Source organism: Pollicipes pollicipes, unplaced genomic scaffold (assembly GCF_011947565.3).
Source record: "Pollicipes pollicipes isolate AB1234 unplaced genomic scaffold, Ppol_2.1 Scaffold_7231;HRSCAF=8579_pilon_pilon_pilon, whole genome shotgun sequence".
Taxonomy (NCBI): domain Eukaryota; kingdom Metazoa; phylum Arthropoda; class Thecostraca; order Pollicipedomorpha; family Pollicipedidae; genus Pollicipes; species Pollicipes pollicipes.
In genome coordinates, this window is record NW_023597034.1 from 11,789,296 (window position 1) to 11,807,901 (window position 18,606).

Here is an 18,606-nt window from a genome sequence, read left to right on the forward strand (position 1 = left end):
ATTTTTTACCTCTCCCCCCCCCCCAACATATCATGCGGAGCTACGCCCCTGGCCAACCATCAGCCGGTAGCGGAGGCTGGCGGCCAGGCCGTTATCAATCCTGGCCGCGGGGCGGTATGGGGATGCCAGTATACCTGTTGGAACCATTTCCTTCAAGCTCAGAAATCGTAACACTTTCGGCCCGCGCATGGGTGTGAAGCGGCCATCTCTTTGTGGACTTCAAACGCAATCTGTGTCGTCCCATGCAAAAACAAGCTATGACAGCGCCCACCTCAAGCTGATGGGACATCATCTGACCGCTCTGACAAGTTCGAAATGTCGGTCAGTATGGGGCTTGCGCTCGGCCTACGAAATCTTACGCATCCCGCGCTGTGGCCAAACCGCGCCGTGGCCAATCCGCGCTGTGGCCAACCGCGCTGTGGCCAACCGCGCTGTGGCCAGCCCGCGCTGTAGCCAACCTGCGCCGTGGCCAACCCGCACTGTGGCCAGCCCGCGCGGTGGCTAGTGGCATAACTGGACCGCCAACTTCCACACGTTAATGGATAAATGACATTTCATTGCATTACACTGCGTTACGTTGCAGCGAAATTGTTATATGGTTAGGTGAGTAGTCGACAGTACAGACAGTATGGTACAAATGCTTTTTTTCTTTTTTTTTTAGCCACAGCAAACGATGTGAATAACTAATACACAGTAAACAAAGTGGAACCTGGTTGGTTAAACTGTAACGATCGAACCTGCTACGGCAACAGAGTATGGAGGATATTCCTCGCAACACGCAATGGTTCCATCAGTGTGCCTTCCAGTTCTGCACTCTTTCGATCCGGGTCAATACGGAGCAAAAGAAACACCATCAAGCCAGTACCAGCCCGGGAACGGCATTAAGATTGATGATCTGCGACGCGAGTACGGGTTTAGAGGATGCACACGCCATGTGGTCAGATCTCATCGGCAGACGCTGCCAGCTTGCCGACGTTAGCATTAGGCATCAGGTCACTGTGAAATGCAATGGAGCGGAAAGGGAAACCAAAGAAAAGGCTTCCGAGACCCGTAAAGCGACCAGGTCTCAGTCGCGTCCACGCCTCGTGCGCGGTCCTTAAACTAGCCGGCCGACGGAACGCCGAGTCCGTCGACAGAGCACCGAGTCTGTCGACAGAGCACCGAGTCCACCGAGTCCGTCGACAGAGCAAGGGTCCACCGAGACCGTCGACAGAGCACCGAGTCTGCCGGCAGAGCACCGGGTCTGTCGACAGAGCACCGAGTCCACCGGATCAGGCGACAGAGCACGGAGTCTGCCAACAAAGCGCCGGGTCTGTCGACAGAGCGCCGAGTCCGCCAAGTCCGTCGACAGAGCAAGAGTCCACCGAGACCGTCGACAGAGCGGCGAGTCTGCCGACAGAGCACCGAGTCCGCCGGCAGAGCACCGGGTCTGACGACAGAGCGCCGAGTCCACCGAGTCTGCCGACAAGCCGGAGCAGGCGGACGGCCGTCGCTTCAGCCGCGAGTCCTGTACGTGCGGCGCGCGGGGGGGGGGGGGGGCGGCTGACGTAGCTGGTGCCCGGCAGACGGCAGGCAGTCCGCACCAGCCCGCCCTGTGAACACCTCGCACTGCTGGTCAGGCTCACCGCCGAGGAAAGCCGTGGTGCGCAAGATCGGGAGTTCTTCGTGTCATTTAAAGCGTCGGGACATGCTGGTCCGAGGGCGAACGGTCGAGGGCTCGCCAAGACACAGCAGAGGTGGGCCTCCTGTGACCGAGCCCTTCTCGCCCCCCCTCTGAGTCGCATGGCTTTACATGCCGCTGTGCGCATCCTCCACGGTATCCGCCTGGCCGTAGAACTTCTTCTCGCCGATCAACGCCTGGTAGTGCCGTCGGCCGTCCAGGAACATCATCATCTCTGAAGCAGAAGACAAAGCATGCAAACACATCCATAGCACATACCGTGCGCGTACTGCATGTACTTGTCACTTCAAATGAGATCGGCTGCGATTTGGCACCAAAAATACAGCACACGTCATATTTAAATTGTGGTTGTGTTGGGGACCACTTCAGAACATCTCCGCAACATGTCTCCGACGGCCGGCATTAACGATGTGCATCACGCCCCTGAAACGAAGATGACCCCACCATCGCCATCCCCACGGCAGCACTGCAGCCGCCGGCCGGCCTCACCGTGGTAAGTCTGCGGCAGGATCACCTTCACCGGCTCCTTGGCGCTGAACGTGAAGTAGAACACGTTGGTGAGGTCGCGCGTGCCGAGCCGCGGGTGCACCACCTCTGCCGAGACGCACAGCTGCAGGTTGTTGTGTTCCGTGTAGACGACCTGGCGCCGCCGGCAGCTGTTAGCGCTCCGACCGACCGTGTCGCCGCCCCTCTGTGCCCACACATGACCAACAGGCGGGAACGGACGGGGGGGGGGGGCGGAATCTCAGAGAGTTGCGGCGAGGTGCATGGCGAGTCGCGGTCACTTCCGGAATAAACCCCGGTCAACCTGAGACAAAAACCTTTGACACGCTCTGTGTGTACATGGAATAGGTGAATAGTTTACTAACTCAGCTATATGTATCAACGCTTTTAGACACTTTTAACCGCGCATTTAGCTTGTGTTTCGATCTCATAGCAAACAAATTGAACAAAAGCTGCACGTCGCACCCATACCATTCGTATAGTTTCAACAAAAACATTCTGGACGGTGGACACTTATTTGTGCATACTTTGCGCCCTGTGATACCAAGGGAGACAGCATGGTGCATCTAGCTCGGGAAGGAGGTGGAGGGCTGGCTACACTCACCCCATGAAGCACGTGGCAGTGACTGCAAGCACCCGGTAAGGTAGGTGCAGGAGTAATTGCACTCTCCCGGGAGAACGGGTAGAGGAGAGACTGTACTCAACCAAGAAAGCAGGTAGAGCAGCGACTGCGCTTCACTTGTCCCATATACCAGGCGGAGGAGTGACTGCATCCATCATAGAGAACGGGCAGAGGAGAAAGAGAGAGAGAGAACACCCACCTGAGAGAGCAGACGGACAGGTGGCTGCACTCACCCGAGACAGGTAGAGGAGTGGCTTCACTCACCACAGAGAGCTGGTGGCATAGTGACTGCACTCACCTGAGCGGGGAGAACTCACTGCACCAGCTTGAGAGGTCAGGTAAATGAGTGATTGCACATACCGACAGTAGTATGCAGAAGACTTAATGCATTCACCTCGAGGATCAAGAAGAGGAGTTGCTACCCTCGCCAAAGACAGCGGGTAGAAGAATGATTGGACTCACCAGAGGGAGCGGGCAGAGGAGTGACTGCACTCAACCGAGAGAGCAGGTAGACGACTGACCACACACGACTGGTAGAGAGCAAGTAGTGTCGCACTCACCCGACGTACGAGGTGCAGTACTGAGTGCCCCCACCCGACGTACGAGGTGCAGTGCTGAGTGCCCCCACACGACGCACGAGGCGCAGTACTGAGTGCACTCACCTGACCTACGAGGTACGGTACTGAGTGCACTAACCCGATCTATGAAGTGCAGTACTGGTGCACTCACCCGACCTACGAGGTGCAGTACTGAGTGCACTCACCCGACCTCCGAGGTGCAGTACTAAGTGCACTCACCCGACCTCCGAGGTGCAGTAATGAGTGCACTCACCCGCGACAGTAGATACAGCAGCGAGCCCACGTCCACCGGTTTCCGAAACAGGATGTCGTCAACGTGAGTGAGGCGAGGCCGGCTGCCGCTGGACGGAGAGAAGCGCGCACACACACGAATACAGGTCAGCTACAGTGCGGGTCGCCGAGCGGCATACCAAGCATCGCGCGCGCACGCGCGCCCCACAGCGAACCCGCCTACTAAGCACCGAGTATCCCGCCAGGTGTCTGTTGGACCGTGTGAGAGTGCGTGTGGACGGGATCCCAGCAGCAAGGACGGTGTGGGCGCCGTGTGCGGCAGAGCGCCCGTCGGCCGCCTCCGCCTAGCTCGGTCTGGATATCCAGGCAGCAGCAGGGAGCTACACTGGGCCAGAGCGCAGGTACTGGCTGGGGAGGTAGCGTTCAGGCTTATCTAGATGAAAAACTGGCATCCGTGAACGAGAGGCACACAGCGGACACCATGGACACAGCCAGGACGGGGCGAACTGGCCGCCCCCGCAGCTGAAGCACTGCGGTGGAGACGCACACGGACGGCACAGAACGACTGCCGGGGCACTCCAAAAGCTGCCACAGCGACCGCACTCGGACGAGACCAGCCGACTCTCACGACAGGGGGCGTCATCAGGAGATGGCCGGAACAGCTGACGCACCGAGTCTGTGACCGATCGGCCACCATGCACTGACATGTGTTTTAGAATTTAAACAGCGGAAGCGAACAAAAGAGAGAAAGCTGCCTCAGGCGCAATACAACGCCACCGGTCGTCGAAGAAGCGTGCGCGGACGTTGGACATGCTTATCGCAGTACAGGCTGGAGGCCGCTTATAACAATACAAGCTGAAAGCCACGGACAATGGCACGGCATCCTCAGCAGTAAGCGCATGTTCATGATGGAACATGCGGGTAAGCAGGCGTCCAGGTTCGGAGACAGGAGGCGGCGGCGTCGGAGGCAGCGTCGGTTAGGCGGAGCTCGACGTGGTGTCACATGCTGAAGGTGTCAGGTCATCGTAACACGCGGCAGATGACCGAGCGCGGGGTGCGATCAGGAGCGGAACTTCACCAAAAATGTCCCATATGGGATTTGTGCGTTCATGCTTTTCATAAAACACCACGGACCTAATGCTAACTTTTTATAAAAAGGTTGGAGAAGCAGTAGCATCTCCAAATGGCAGTACGTTCCGCCCATGAGCGCAGCGTCCTGTGGCAAGCCACGCGCATATGCCCATCAAGTTGTCACCTGTTAATCTAGAGTCAGTGGGAACGACAAAGAAACTCCAATTATTCCAATAACATTTCCTTTGAAATCAATTTGAAAATAGCTCCGAAGACAGCTACAGAGCTTCACGGTGGACGTTTTTGAATTTGGGTAGTCAAGACGATATTTTCTACTTTTGCAAAAATGTACTGCAGTAATTGAAAAAACCGTACATGTCAACAGCATAGCAAAATTCAGAGCGTGACACCCAGCTGGACAGTGGAGGGTGTTTTCCATTGTGTCATTACACACAGACTGGCATTGTCTGAACATTGTCGGCCCGGTGTGACGCCAAGTTGAGGACCGCTGGCCAGCCCGACGGCACCGGAGCTGACGGCCCCTGATCCAATGGCAGTGTACTCCGCCTAATGCGCCCAGCGCCGTCGGCCACTGACCTACTGATGTACATCAGCGAGCTGGCGTACGCCAGTTCCAGCGCTTGTCTCATCAGGTATCCGCCGAAGATTTTACCGTACACGTTGCGGTTCTGGCGGTGGGGCGGGAGGGCAGTCAGAGCGCAAGTCATCGGGTCACCACCACCGGCTCGGGAATTCTACGCGCGCGCCTCACCTATCTGGAAAATAGGACTGGAACCCGAAGCAATTCAACAGCGGCTCATCGCTGCGACGTTACCAGCATGAAGTGTTTAGGATCGCGTGGTTGATCGAGGCATGAAAGGCGTGCGGCGAGTTTTACGGCAGCATGCAAAGCCAACAACCAGAGCAAAGCAATGCCTTCAAACATGTTTATAAAGATAAAAACAGTTCAAGAATACAAGATTCCAGGCAGACAATGGACGCAAGATGAATGCATATATACAATAGACATAAATCAATACACTAGCACAGACCAGGCTACGACATTTGTTAACTTACACTGTGTTTCGGGCCAACATGCTGCTCATTAAATATCAAGAAACTGAAAAGGCTACACAAATGGCGTTTTAGCTGACTATGGGGTTCCTTGAACGCATCGTGCATTTCGCAAACGTTGCAAGCATGAAAAATAGTCCCGAAACTCCGCCCCGCGCGATTTCTCAACAAACGCAGAAATAAAATACGGTGGCATCGGACAGCTACGCAACATCAAAAGCCAACCATCATACGAAAACGGTGACACACACACACACACACATCGAGACATTCACAGGCAGCCTCATTCGCCTCCAGAGGTTCGGGTCGACCGAATATGAGGGTGTCGTGGCCGTATCAACGTAAATCAGGAAAGAACATTGACGGCGCAAGCAGCCATCTTTATCAACCACCGGAGACAACCGCATAATCACTGAAATGTGTCCGTCATATCACCAATAAACCCTACGTTCGCCAACGTGTATAACTATACCAAACGCATTACATAACGCGACTGAGAGAAGTTCATCGAGACGACACTGATGCGCCATGGAAACAGCTGTTTGCGCTGGCAGGGACCAGAATAGCTTGGCCGGTGTTTCTTAGGAATACGGCACGGGATATGGCGCCGTACTGTCCACAGTAACGGAGATGGTGACGGTGTATGTAGATGGACGATCTGGTGACGCAGAATATTCGATAGGAGAGACAAATCCTAGTTCTAGACACATGGTGTGCCAGCGAAATGTCCCCAAACTCCATGCTGAATTGGACAGATACGACAGCGCGAGTGCAACAGTACAACTGGGCTGGGCTGAGCCAGGCCCAGCCCAGCTATCGAGTCAACCCACGGTGCGTACACCGGCTCGAATACACACTACACGGATATTGCCTGATCGCCCAGTGTCCCCCGGAGGGGCGCCAGCCAAAGCCAAGGCTTTCGGAGCTCATTATCAGGGTACTAACCTAGTGACCATGGCGTTTGCCCAGGCCAGCTCGATGGCTTGACGCATGAGAAACCCGCCAAAGATTCGGCCAAAACGATTCCGGTGCTGAAACATCCACAAAGCCAGCACTAAGTGTACGTGCTTGGCTCGGGCACCTCGGTGCCGGTGAACAGCTGAGCGCGGTAACACAGAATTCCCGAACAGGTGGTGGTTATGAGCATGCCGGCTGATTTATGCCACGACGCTGCGACCCAAACCAGCCTACAGCCGAAGAACGCCCTACGTAACTCGTAACGTAACAACAGTCTGGCAAGGCATATCTTAAACGAATATGTCTCCAGACAACTGAGCTGGGTCAAAGCAGGATGCAGCCAACTCGCACCCTATGTCGAGCTCTCATGCCAGCCACAGCATCAGGACTCAACCGACATCGGGGAATGTCCCGATTTCACCAGTTTGTACTTTCATTCTTGATGAGCCGCCAATCCTGCTGTCGCACCAGAATTCACCAAGCCCGAATGGCCGCAGCACCTCCGCGACGCGTCCCCATGATGGTGCCTGACCTCCGGATGGCAGATGATGAGGTTCTTCAGCTTAGCCTCGCTCATGAAGAGCGCGTCGTCGGGCCGCCGCTGCCGGAACGTGCCGTGGTCCACCGTGTCGATGAACACCTGGTGGATGAGCGCCACCTCGGACGGCGTCGGCGGCAGCTTGAACAGCGACTGTTCCGACATCTGCTTTCTGCGCAGCTTATTCACTGGAGCGATGGACAGGCGCGGGCGCCGTGAGACACTGGAGACGCAGCGGCGGGCCCGAATGCAACCGTCGCCCCTGCGCACACGTACACAGAACGAGGGTGTGCCGCACAGCGTACTGATAGGTCACGCTTCAGCAGAGAAAAGTACTTGGACAATCGGGTGACAGCATCCAGTCAGGACGAAGAAGCCTAACAGAGATCATCGCACGGAGCAACAGTGCACGGACCTTTCGTCACCGGTCAACGCTGCACATAGCCCCTGGCGCGCCAGCACTGCGCCCGTGCCTGCCGGCCTTCATGCCAGCCCGGCCGGAGCGGACGTACCGTTGCCTTGTTTGACCATCTCCACCTCTTCTGGCGTCTCGGCCAGCAACGGGTTGACCACGGCCGAGCCCTTGTTGAGCGGGTCCCGAGCCACCATCACCATCTCCGCCTTTGTCACCTGCGGCCGGTCGGCACGAGCCTCAGCTCAGAGGGAGGAGCCCCCAGCACCTGAGTGCCCGAAAAACAGCTGATATTCTTCGTCCATGGCGTAGATCAAAATGGTAACAAAAATTTCCCATCGAGATGTTCCTGCCTCCCTCTGCCTGTGCTCTCTCTACGAAACTGCCGGCGTCATTCCCGGCTGAGCACTGCCACGCCTCTCAGCGGCCGGCCGGTCACCAGCATGAGTCATTGCCGGCTACCGTCGCAGGCAGCGCTGAGGGCAGCGCAGCCGGCCGGTGGCGGCGGCGGGCGACGGCGGCCAGCTCACCTGCTGCCACTGGCCAGCGCTGAGCTGCTCCAGCACCACGGTGGTCTCCATCGAGCTGGTGCCTACGTACGTCACCTTGCCCGAGAGCCGGATATCGGCGTCAGGCTGCCGGCAGCACAGGCAGCTGCTGTACACAGGTCAGCCGGGGCGCACGGGCGACGCGGGGTGGCCGGCAGCACAGGCAGCTGCTGTACACAGGTCAGCCGGGGCGCACGGGCGACGCGGGGTGGCCGGCAGCACAGGCAGCTGCTGCACACAGGGCAGCCAGTAACCCGCCGTGCCACCGTAACGGCCACGTATTGCGATAAGTAGCCCAGCTTCACGGTTTCCACAGACAGCAACAATATCCCTCCATTTGAGCGGCCTATGTCTGTCACGGCAGCGTGCCCAGGTGTTGTTCATGCTCTAAAATTAGCCCTCCCATTCCTTCCCAAGAGGCCTTTCAATTCAGTTCTTCATCACAGCTAGATAATACGAATAGCGACAAACAGCGCCTTAGTGAGTCCACATCGGGACTACCTTCAGATTGTGGGCCGAGAAGTCGATGCGATCCACCAGTGCAGTGACAATGCAGAATGGGCTTGGCATGTTCGGGAGCTGTTTGGGGTTCAGCACGTACCGATAGCACAGCCACACTGGAACAATGGCCCGTAACAGGTTTGGCATATAAATGTTGGATAAAACGCAAAGCACGGTCATTTTCATCAACAACAACGGTGTCAGTTCTGCAATGTATCCCGTGTAATGTCGTTAGTTCAGTCAACGTTTCTTTGCGAGCAAAAAAAAAAACAACAAACAAGCATATGCACTGCTTCAAACATTCCTATTCACCTATGTTCTAGTACCAAAATAATGCCAACAGTTTAGCAGGTGCGAGAGCAGCCACGCCACCTGTCGTCGCCTGACCACCGCTCGTGCACCGATGACTCACCGGCGAACACGTCGATGTCCTCCATGAGGCGGCCGGAGCGCACGCCGCCCATGTAGTTGATGTACTTGTCGCGCAGCTTGAGGTCGCTGCCGAGCGGAATAAACGCCTCGTCGTAGCTGTCGGACATGCGTCGGGCCGGCAGCTCGTCCTGACTGCGCGGCAGGATCCGCTCCAGCGCTGCCCGGTCTGACGACTGCTGCGGCGCGAATGACGTCTGCGCGCCTGTCAGCGACTCCAGCCGCGCAATCACTGCCGACAGCGGGCGGTTATAGCTCCAGCTGCGCGATCACTGCCGACAGCAGCCAGCTTCAGTCCAGTCGCGCGATCACTGCCGACAACGGGCGGTTACAGCTCCAGCTGCGCGATCACTGCCGAAAGTGGACAGTTACAGCCCCAGCCACCTGATCACTGACCACAGTAGGTGGCTACAGTTCTAGCCACCCAATCACTGACCGTAGTGGACAGTTACAGCTCCCGCTGTGTGATCAATGACCGCAGTGGACGGCTACAGTTCCAGCTGTGGGATCACAAAGCAGTCCGTTCTGGCCGCACACCCACTTCTGACAGCAAGCTACAGCTCCAGTTGTGCAATCACTGCCACTGTTAGATGATTACAGCTCCAGCCAAGTAGAACCCTTGTGCCCTAGTAAATCCCTGCTCCCATTACATTACAAGACAAACCTCCATCTGTTAACACTTTTGAATTAATATTCTTGCATTGTTGCATGCTTGGAACATTTGATGCTACAAACTCCTGTCACAGCAATCCTTCCACAAACCTGATAATTGCCTGAATATGAGATCCAGATGAGACCTAGGCTGGGAATAATCATAGATGCAGGTGGTAATCACACAAAAAAACACAAAATACATATGACAAGAAGGATGTGTGGCCTTAACATGAAAACAACCTTCTAACAATCTGTCAGTATAAAATGTCCTGATTTTACAGACCAATTCAACTGCAGACAGCTCATGCCTGTGACCTTGGCTTGGCCATTGCCATTCGGCTGTCATACTGCTTGTTGATGCTTCTTACCATCTTGCACAGTTTGGCGACCCAGCCTTCCATGAAAGATGCTGATATGACGGATGGCAGCCACAGATTTGGCTAATGTCAGTCCCCTGGAAAATGTGTTATGTCATAATCACGATATGTGCCATAAATCTTTGCCACCATGCCAGAAAACATATCATCTGCACTTGTTACTACACATTGTTTCTTTTGAAAAAGCCTCAACTGTTTTGCCAGACCCAATATTGTTATAATATCATATTGGCTCTGGGGCAATTCAAAGACTACAGAATATAAGCAGCTTTTACTTGTTAACAAAGTGACAAGTTGTATCACTGTAATAAAAAAGCATATAGAAACCTTGTCAAGCAGCTGGAAAGCATCCTGATGCAGCCACTATATCTTGATAAAATGCTGAATGCCTGAGGAAGACAATGTGATTTAGTTTACTGAGCTATTAACTGATAAGCCACTTGTCTACTGTTTTCTTGCATCATCTGTATCTGTCTGATTACATAGGTGGTGCCACGTGAATTTCCCCTGGCATTGCCTGCCGGTTTTTTATGATGGGTACTTGGGTAGACATGGTACAGACTGACAGGGACTGGAGCACATAATCTCATAGTCCTAAACACAAAGCAGGTATCAATGGTGTGCTGTGTTGACAACGCACCAGTCTATCTATTGTGGGTTTTGGCAAATGTCATACAAGAATACACATTGGGACTCCATAGATATTTTCAAGCATGAAAGCCGCTCAACGGCACTGTGCACTCCTGCCCAGCAACCCCATGCGGCAGACTACGTGACAATTATGCCCGCCTCATTGTTGTTTACCTTTCGGCCGACAATGTTTTGCGGAGGGAAGGGCGTCGGCTTAAGTCTGTAATGAGGACCGGCTGATCAGTTCACGAAACGTCGCTGCTCAACACGTCGTAAGAGATGGGGTTCCATGTGGTCATGAGAAACGGTGCACGGGATGGCATTCAAGGCTATTTAATGTATTGACTATCTAAACGCATTCAAGGCTAACAAGGCTATCTAAGGCATTGATGGCATTGACGCGTCATTATCGTGCCAACAATTTGATTGACCGAGGTTCGCAGGTGTCCGCGGCGTTTTTCGTAATTATTATATTTTGAAGGTTAGGTGGTGAGTTGTCCATGCAGTTTTCCCTTTTTTGATTGTTCAGTGGCATCTTGTATCCTATAAACATCAATTTGTGAACAATTTCATATCGCAATGCCAGGCGCCAATGTAAGCCATGCCCGGTGATGCTGACCCAAAGGGCATACATAGGCTTATCTGGCGTACACTCAGCGCATACATAACATCATGCACACAATGTTTCAGTGTGGCTGCAACCAGTCTTCCTGTCCTCACACTCACAATTGTTTCCCAAAAGGCACTTGGCCATTTGTTGCTCACAGTTGGTCACAGTCACTTGGTCTGCTCCAAGTGACTGTGACCTTTTTTGTTTTTCTTACATTTGGGTTTTCTTTTACATTTGAATGATATTTTCTTCAATATTGGCCATCAGATTGAGCACTATTGAATCTATTCACAACTTAAGGAGAAATCTTAAGTGAGAAATGTCAACCCATGCCGCCATCAACCCATTCACATGCTGCCTGTGCCCCCCTCTGTCTGAATGATTTGGTTTTTGTGGAAGTGTGGAGCCAAGCCAGGCTTTTCCATACTACATATAGTGTAGAAGTCTCCTACAAAGGTTGTGACAAGATATGTAAGTTCATGGAGCAGCTTCCTTTCTTTCATTCCTGGTTCATACACAACATAGATTTCTAATCTGTCAATGAGGCTATGGCTGAGCTTCAACACAATTGCATCTTAGTGTTAGTACATAACACTCATTGGAGAGGGCTTCGAGGCATCAAATTAACCCACCCCTACAACCTCAAACCACCAAACAGCTAGGAGTGAGGGCCCGCCCCCTGCCCCCATGCACGTCCACGGGAAACTTATCAACACCCACCATTGTTTCCCCCATAACCCATACCACAAAATCTTCTTATCCCCCACATGCCAATAAGCATAGTCACCTTTGCATTCAAAGGAAAAGTGAGAGGCCTAGGGCACCGTAGTGGTGACATTTGGTCTGACCTAGGTCACATTGTTCTCATAATGCAGTGCCAAAACCACTTCGGAAAAGTTGTGACTAATTTTCTAATAAAACTAATAAAATAATTTACCTGTAGAGAACGAATTCTCGTGATGTGTACAGAGCACATCCAACTGAGTTTTTGTGATGTGTATGGAAGACGTCCAACCTGATCATAGGTCCTGAGTTGTAATTAGGTTCGTAGCTCGTTAGGTACAGTTGAGCTAGACTCCGCCCCGAGGTACAATTCCGCGCCACCAAATACCTTCACTACCCTGATGCATGGGAGCGGCGAGAGCTTCTTCCAAACAGGTCCTGATGTCTAATTGAGACCAAGTCTATTTAACCATGTCGAAACACACGTTTTCAGATTTGTCAACTCCAAGCAGTGACGATATTTCTTCTCGATGGGGACCTTCCTTACATCAAGATTGTGGACGAACCTCTCGTCCCACCTAAACGTGTCAAGAATAAGAGCAGCAGCCTACTCTTCTGCAGTTAGGTCTAGGAAATGGGTCCTCGTCCAGCACTTTGACGGCTTCCCGAAGCACACGGATTTTGAACTCAGAGAGGAGCCTCTTCCGGGCCTGAAAGATGGCGAATACCTTTGCGAAGCTGAGTGGATCAGCGTTGACCCCTACCAGCGCGCCTACACGCCCAACTACCAAGTGCCTATGACGATGATCGGTTTGCAGTGCGCGCGCGTGCTGGAGAGTCGCTGTCCTGACTACCCAGAGGGCTCGTACGTGGTGGGCGGTCTCGGGTGGCGGACGCACGCCGTGCGCAACCCGAGTCGGGACGAGGGTGGCCTGCTGCCGTTCGCAACGGCGCCGATGCCAGAGATGGGCGCCCTCTCGCGCTCGCACGCCGTCGGCGCGTGTGGCATGCCGGGCAACACGGCCTACTTCGGCCTGCTGGAGCTGTGCCGGCCGACCGCCGGCGAGACGGTGGTCGTGTCAGGCGCCGCGGGGGCCGTCGGCACGCTGGTGGGCCAGATCGCCAAAAAGAAGGGCTGCACAGTGGTGGGCTTCGCCGGCTCCGACTCCAAGTGCGACTGGCTCCGGACGCTGGGCTTCGACCACGCCATCAATTACAAGACGGCCAAGCCGAGCCGGGCGCTGCGTGAGGCGGCGCCCGGCGGCGTGGACTGCTATTTTGACAACGTCGGCGGGTGGCTGAGCGACGCCGTCATGTGCCAGATGAACCTGTTCGGCCGCGTGGCGCTCTGCGGCTGCATCGCCGGCTACAACGACCCGCCCGGCCGGCGCACGCTCGTGCCCATGCTGCAGATGCCTATCCTGAGCCAGCAGCTGCGCCTGGAGGGCTTTATCGTGTCACGCTGGTCCGACCGGTGGCAGGAGGGCGTGGACCAGATGCGCGCCTGGGTCGAGGACGGCAGCATCCGAGCCGAGGAGACCATCACAGAGGGCTTCGAGAATCTGCCGGACGCCTTCATGGGCATGCTGGCCGGTCAGAACACCGGCAAGGCTGTTGTCAAGGTTTAACGGACAGACTTTCGCAATACCCGAATAAGTACGTTTGAACTGGAGGAGCGCCGGGCGCACTTCAGGCTGTCAGGTGTCTCTGATGTGAGTATTGCGGCACAGCGTTACATGACTCAGGGCCGGCTGTGCAAGATCACTCCAATATGTATGCTCGTTGGGCGCAACTCCCCGCGTACCGCCGTAGGAAGCAAGGGTATAATACAGTGTCGTAGCGGCAGCGTATGTTAAACGAAGCTTGCGCATCAGTGAGTCTTTTTTTGTTGCCGAAGTGATCGAGATGTGTGAGACTTAAGTTACATTTATGCCAATAAACTGGTGAACTGGGGTTTCTGTGAACCGTACCTGAACAACATCCAGCTCACAAAAAGTATAATTTTGCGAGTAAATTACAGCGTCGCACCGTTGTACCATCGCAATAAATGCGCTACGACACGTGCCACAACCGCATCTGCGTGAGACTGGTAAGCTTTAGACAGCATCTTGGTTGTATATGGTGGAGGGCCATCGACATATCGCTAGTTCCTTCCACATGAATGTAATGTATTTTCATGGTAGGAATCAATCATATAAGGCACATCCAACCTTATTTCCATAAAGCAGTATTGCAGTGCGGCGATGACGCCCAGTGATGATATTGCTGCACTATGGTCGGCGTTCATCGTAGCATCCTAGAAGCATCACAGCCCGTGCTTCGCCCGTTTTCTTTTGGTAGGCTTCGGTAGGGACATGCCCTTGACTTTGAATACCGTGTGACACGTGGAACAGATGGGCGCAAACTTACAGAAGATGGAGAGGCAGACCGAGCAGACGAAGCCGACGCTTACCAACTGCCTGTGGCAGAAGCAGGCGGCGCGATAATCGACCACGGGCGGCTCCGGCAGCGCCAGCTTTTGCCGCTGCTCACCGAACGGCAGGAACACCCAGAGTAGGTATTGCAGCAGGCCGCGCGCGTGCGGTGTGCGCAGACAGATCCCACCCGTGATGTCGGCACCCTGCTGCAGCACGCCCGATTCCTGACCCAACACGCACGCGTCCACCTGAATCGCCAGCTTTTGCGCTGTGAAGAACACGTTCATGAAGTCCATGTACTGGGCGGCGACGGTGCCGTGCGCCGTGACAACCAGCACCCGCTTCTGCAGCCGCACCTGCGGCGGCCGCTCCCGACTGATGCGGTTGATAAAGCACAGGCTCATGGCCAAGCCGGCGGCCATTGGCGCGCTGGTGTGCGACCCCGGCGGCGTCTCCTCCATCATGTCCTTCAGCTGCCGCACGATGTCGGCACAGGACTGCGAGAACAACTCGTAGTGCCCCTGCGCATGAGCGTCCTCTGCCTCAGGCGGAAACAGGGGCCGGTTCTGGTCCGCGTGAGCCACGATCAGGCATAGCATATTAGAGGTGCTAGCCATCAGGTGAGCATTGCAAAAGACCAGGATGGCGTCGAGCACAGGCCCAACCTCATCGCCATTCGCAACTACTGATGTCAAATTTGTGTCCAATATAATGGCCAACAGATGCTCGGAAGAGTCGTCCATGGCTGAATCCCCAGCTCAGCAAACTGGAGGGCTGAAATCAAACAAAATGAGTGAATAGCAGTGTAAAAAGGTTTTGTAATGGGACATACATATTTAAGAGCCATCCCAATTTGCACCAAGAAAAAAGATGCCATGTGATGCCTTAACCTTGAGAGACAGCATGAATCAGGTTCCAGCTAGATTACACCACACTTCACCAATTCATCAGGGAAGGCATCTAAACAGGTGGAACTGCGTACATACACATAATCAGTTGGTGTGAGTCCAGACTGTTTTTTTCCATTGTAAATAAACATCTAAGGATTACATCGAGGAAATATCCCTCACCTCAAAGGAGTATTGCAGCACTGTGAAGCTGCAAAATAACATGGAGCCAACTTTAAAATGATTGCATGGATCTATCTATATGCTTGCAGGGAAATGAGTTCTCAACTTTGCTGGATCCAACATGGGAATTATGTAGCATGAGGAAAACAAACTCTCTTCTTCCTCACATGGTACTGCTTACAACACTTATGCAATTTAAATGAAAGCTTGACCCTCACCGGGCCTAAATAACACACAACAATGAGACCCAATGCTACCTGACAGCAATGACACCAAATGAGAGTAAATGATATGAATCGGAGCCTGAATAGAGCTGCATCCAATACCCACAGGCCTTGGCCTCACAATGCCTGATTTCCATACCAGTAAGGTGACATAGGTTTGTTTCAAAGGACCTGCAATGGTCCAGGAAAATAAAAACAATCCAAAACAAAGTATGTGCTACCACAAACATGTCCAACTAGCCCCTGGTAGGCTGGCCTTGCAGCAATAATTGCAGTGCATGCATACTGTAAATTCAACAAGAACTCAAACATAGCATATGGGCACCACTAATTTCATTGCACACAAAGGCAATTGCTGCAGGCTATCAAAACATTGCAGAGGCATTTAAGACAAATGCACTCTTTGAATATCCTTCACACATTAATATGAAGCTGCAGGTAAATTCAGCCTAGCCTGACTTTGACACCCACACACATACACACAACAGCATGCCATAAAATTAAAATCACATGACATAATTGCATATATAATTGTGGGGCAGATAAACACAATGGTGTGGCATGGGGCAGTGGCTGCATGCTGTGCAGAAACACCTGACATCTAACAGCCTGCAATACACCTGACAGCCTGAAAGATTACAAAATGCAAGTGAGTGACTAAGTCAGCATGCAATCACTAGTTTGATTAAAGCACCTGAAATGACAAACTTTCCCAACCCACCACCAATAAAAAATTATTGATAGGACTGCAACCAGGAATTCATAACAGAGTAGCCCAGGGCTTACATTTACATTGACACAAAGGTATATAGACATCCAGCCACCAAAGAGACACAAGGGCTCATCACAGTTGGCCTACCTCAGGTTCTGCACACATCCTGAAAAGTAATCTCACCACCTGAACTGCATGAATTTGGGTATTGATAAGATCTTCAGACTAATAAAACTTGTCTAGTTCTAAAATGTTGCTAGAGAGACTTCCTACAACTTTGTTTGTTAACCTATCCCCATGCTTCACTACTTCTTAACCAAATGTTATCTGCCTATTCATAGTTCTACTCCTACCTTTTGTGAAAGGAAACTGGTTTACTTTACACCTCAGCCTAATTTCCAGTGTTCCATATCAGTCTACCTGACCTATCCCTTTCAGCATCTTGAATATCTCTTATCACATCCTCTTAGTCTAGAATATTTCACTTAATACAAATCCACATGGTCCTATGCCCATCCTTACATGCTGAGTCACCAATTCCACTTATCATCCTACTTGCTTTTTGCTGTATGCTTTCCATTCTACTTTTATTTCCTTGGAAGCATGGAACCCAACCCTGTACACTATATTTAAGGCACGCATTGTCTAAAACGTCGGTGTTTCTTGGTGTTTTTAGCCCCAAAAGCACTTTGTTCTCCACAAATATACACTGAAAAGAATGTAAAAAATTATTCCGTGAGCGATGGAGGCAAGCTGTTCCTGCATCCCAGACAGCATGGCGCGCCAGACTCAAGACTGAACGACGGATTCTGCTTGCGGGTTACAGCCGAATCTCTCTAACATACCACACACAATCTTTCCTTGCAATGCATCCAGTGCCCAGGTCCGCTGCTGCTCACCAGCACACGCTTTAACCCACCTACCGTCAAATAACGACAACAACGTGCTGATCCGCCGGGCTCGGGCCCGCATCCAAACGCAACGCATCCTCGAGAATATTTAGTACGTAAGCTAGTTAAGAGGGAAAATGGGTTTTGTACCGATTCGTTCCAGAAGTGGTAGAGTTTAGCACGTATAGATACTAAACAGAGCGGCCCGGTAACCCAAGGCTGACCAGAGGAAATGAGACTGTTTAGGGGTGGACGTCGCGAATTCCTTTTCTGTCGATGGGAGTAGAAACCCTTCACCATTTTGGGATCTCAATTCCCATTTGAATACGAGTTGTTCCTAGTGCGCGGCGAGGTCGGTCGGTTGGTGGTCAGTGGAATCAGATGGTGGAAGTGGTTGGGAGGCGTGCCTGAAGAGACTCTCAGGTAGTTGACAGAAGAGTGTTATTTACCGGCTGAGCATGATAATGATATATCATGGACTACAGGGCATTGGAAAAGATATTGTTATCCGAATAGTGCAAGGAATGGGACACCAGTCTCGAGATGTTATTGGCATCAGACTTGGGATTGACTCAAATATCTTGAACCAGCTCCGGACTGGCTCACAGATTGTGGAATCTGACTCAGCTCGTGACTCAGCTGCTCCATTTTTCATTTGACTAAGCTAAGACCATGTTTACATTGGAGCACTTGACGCTTGACCAGGGGCAGATCTAGCCTGGGGTTGTTTTTTTTTGGGGGGGGGGGCCAACCGTTCGTCTCCAGCTGGCTGGTGTGGGATCCGAGGTCCAGTGCATGGTGCCTCGCGAGTACGTAGTAGGGACACCATCCAAGCACCGAAATGCTTTTGAATCTTAAACAGAAGTTAAAACAAAACAGATAAAACAGTTAAAGTTAAAACAGACCGTCAGTAGACGAAAGTTTCATGAAGTTTCTGGGAATGTTTTCGGGGGCAAAACATACTCTCAGAGTTCTGGGGGGAGCATGGCCCCGGGCCCCCCCCCCCCCCAGGATCCGCCTGTGCGTATGACGCATGCAGATTGCAATGTCAAATATCAAGCTCTGGCCCATTTATATGTATATGTATGTGCTATATATATATATATATATATATATATATATATATATATATATATATATATATATACATATA

At 52.6% G+C, this 18,606-nt stretch overlaps 3 protein-coding genes across 14 annotated transcripts; 1 reads left to right on the top strand and 2 right to left on the bottom strand.

Annotated features, from left to right (window-relative positions):
* Nucleotides 1-629: 629 nt before the first annotated feature.
* On the bottom strand, nucleotides 630-11,114 carry LOC119109193 (acyl-coenzyme A thioesterase 9, mitochondrial). 5 transcript variants are annotated; one of them, XM_037232774.1, is made up of 12 exons: nucleotides 10,982-11,114; nucleotides 10,505-10,566; nucleotides 10,169-10,254; nucleotides 9,130-9,378; nucleotides 8,718-8,833; nucleotides 8,199-8,303; nucleotides 7,769-7,886; nucleotides 7,251-7,444; nucleotides 5,285-5,376; nucleotides 3,639-3,726; nucleotides 2,171-2,321; nucleotides 630-1,895 (listed from the first exon to the last, which is right to left on the bottom strand). In XM_037232774.1, the coding sequence occupies exons 2-12, from the start codon at nucleotides 10,525-10,527 to the stop codon at nucleotides 1,789-1,791; spliced, it is 1,329 nt and encodes a 442-aa protein (XP_037088669.1). In that variant the 5' UTR covers nucleotides 10,528-10,566; nucleotides 10,982-11,114; the 3' UTR covers nucleotides 630-1,788. The 5 variants fall into 5 exon arrangements, with proteins under 5 accessions (XP_037088669.1, XP_037088666.1, XP_037088667.1 ...); XM_037232771.1 differs by lacking the exon at nucleotides 10,982-11,114 and adding an exon at nucleotides 10,854-10,908; XM_037232772.1 differs by lacking the exons at nucleotides 5,285-5,376; nucleotides 10,982-11,114 and adding exons at nucleotides 6,707-6,792; nucleotides 10,854-10,904.
* Nucleotides 10,991-14,093, top strand: LOC119109194 (prostaglandin reductase 1). Of its 5 annotated transcripts, none has more exons than XM_037232776.1 (2): nucleotides 10,991-11,079; nucleotides 12,634-14,093. In XM_037232776.1, the coding sequence occupies exon 2, from the start codon at nucleotides 12,671-12,673 to the stop codon at nucleotides 13,766-13,768; it is 1,098 nt and encodes a 365-aa protein (XP_037088671.1). In that variant the 5' UTR covers nucleotides 10,991-11,079; nucleotides 12,634-12,670; the 3' UTR covers nucleotides 13,769-14,093. The 5 variants fall into 5 exon arrangements, with proteins under 5 accessions (XP_037088671.1, XP_037088672.1, XP_037088675.1 ...); XM_037232777.1 differs by having other exon boundaries at nucleotides 11,011-11,086; XM_037232780.1 differs by lacking the exon at nucleotides 10,991-11,079 and adding an exon at nucleotides 11,168-11,242.
* An 89-nt stretch (nucleotides 14,094-14,182) lies between these two features.
* Nucleotides 14,183-17,565, bottom strand: Tfb4 (transcription factor B4). 4 transcript variants are annotated; one of them, XM_037232781.1, is made up of 2 exons: nucleotides 17,487-17,565; nucleotides 14,183-15,331 (listed from the first exon to the last, which is right to left on the bottom strand). In XM_037232781.1, exon 2 carries the CDS (start codon nucleotides 15,298-15,300, stop codon nucleotides 14,446-14,448), a length of 855 nt encoding a protein of 284 aa, XP_037088676.1. In that variant the 5' UTR covers nucleotides 15,301-15,331; nucleotides 17,487-17,565; the 3' UTR covers nucleotides 14,183-14,445. The 4 variants fall into 4 exon arrangements, with proteins under 4 accessions (XP_037088676.1, XP_037088680.1, XP_037088677.1 ...); XM_037232785.1 differs by lacking the exon at nucleotides 17,487-17,565 and adding an exon at nucleotides 17,463-17,479; XM_037232782.1 differs by lacking the exon at nucleotides 17,487-17,565 and adding an exon at nucleotides 17,409-17,447.
* Between the last annotated feature and the right edge of the window lie 1,041 nt (nucleotides 17,566-18,606).

Excerpts from the sequence above, each read along its gene's own strand:
- LOC119109194 (XM_037232776.1), top strand. The coding sequence starts at position 12,671 with ATGGGGACCTTCCTTACATCAAGATTGTGGACGAACCTCTCGTCCCAC.
- Tfb4 (XM_037232781.1), bottom strand. The coding sequence starts at position 15,300 with ATGGACGACTCTTCCGAGCATCTGTTGGCCATTATATTGGACACAAAT.
- LOC119109193 (XM_037232771.1), bottom strand. The coding sequence starts at position 10,892 with ATGCTTGAAAATATCTATGGAGTCCCAATGTGTATTCTT. Across the intron at positions 8,834-9,129 it reads GGACATCGACGTGTTCGCCG|TGTGGCTGTGCTATCGGTAC; the intron begins GTGAGTCATCGG and ends CCATTGTTCCAG. Across the intron at positions 3,727-5,284 it reads TCGCTGATGTACATCAGTAG|CGGCAGCCGGCCTCGCCTCA; the intron begins GTCAGTGGCCGA and ends CTCTCCGTCCAG.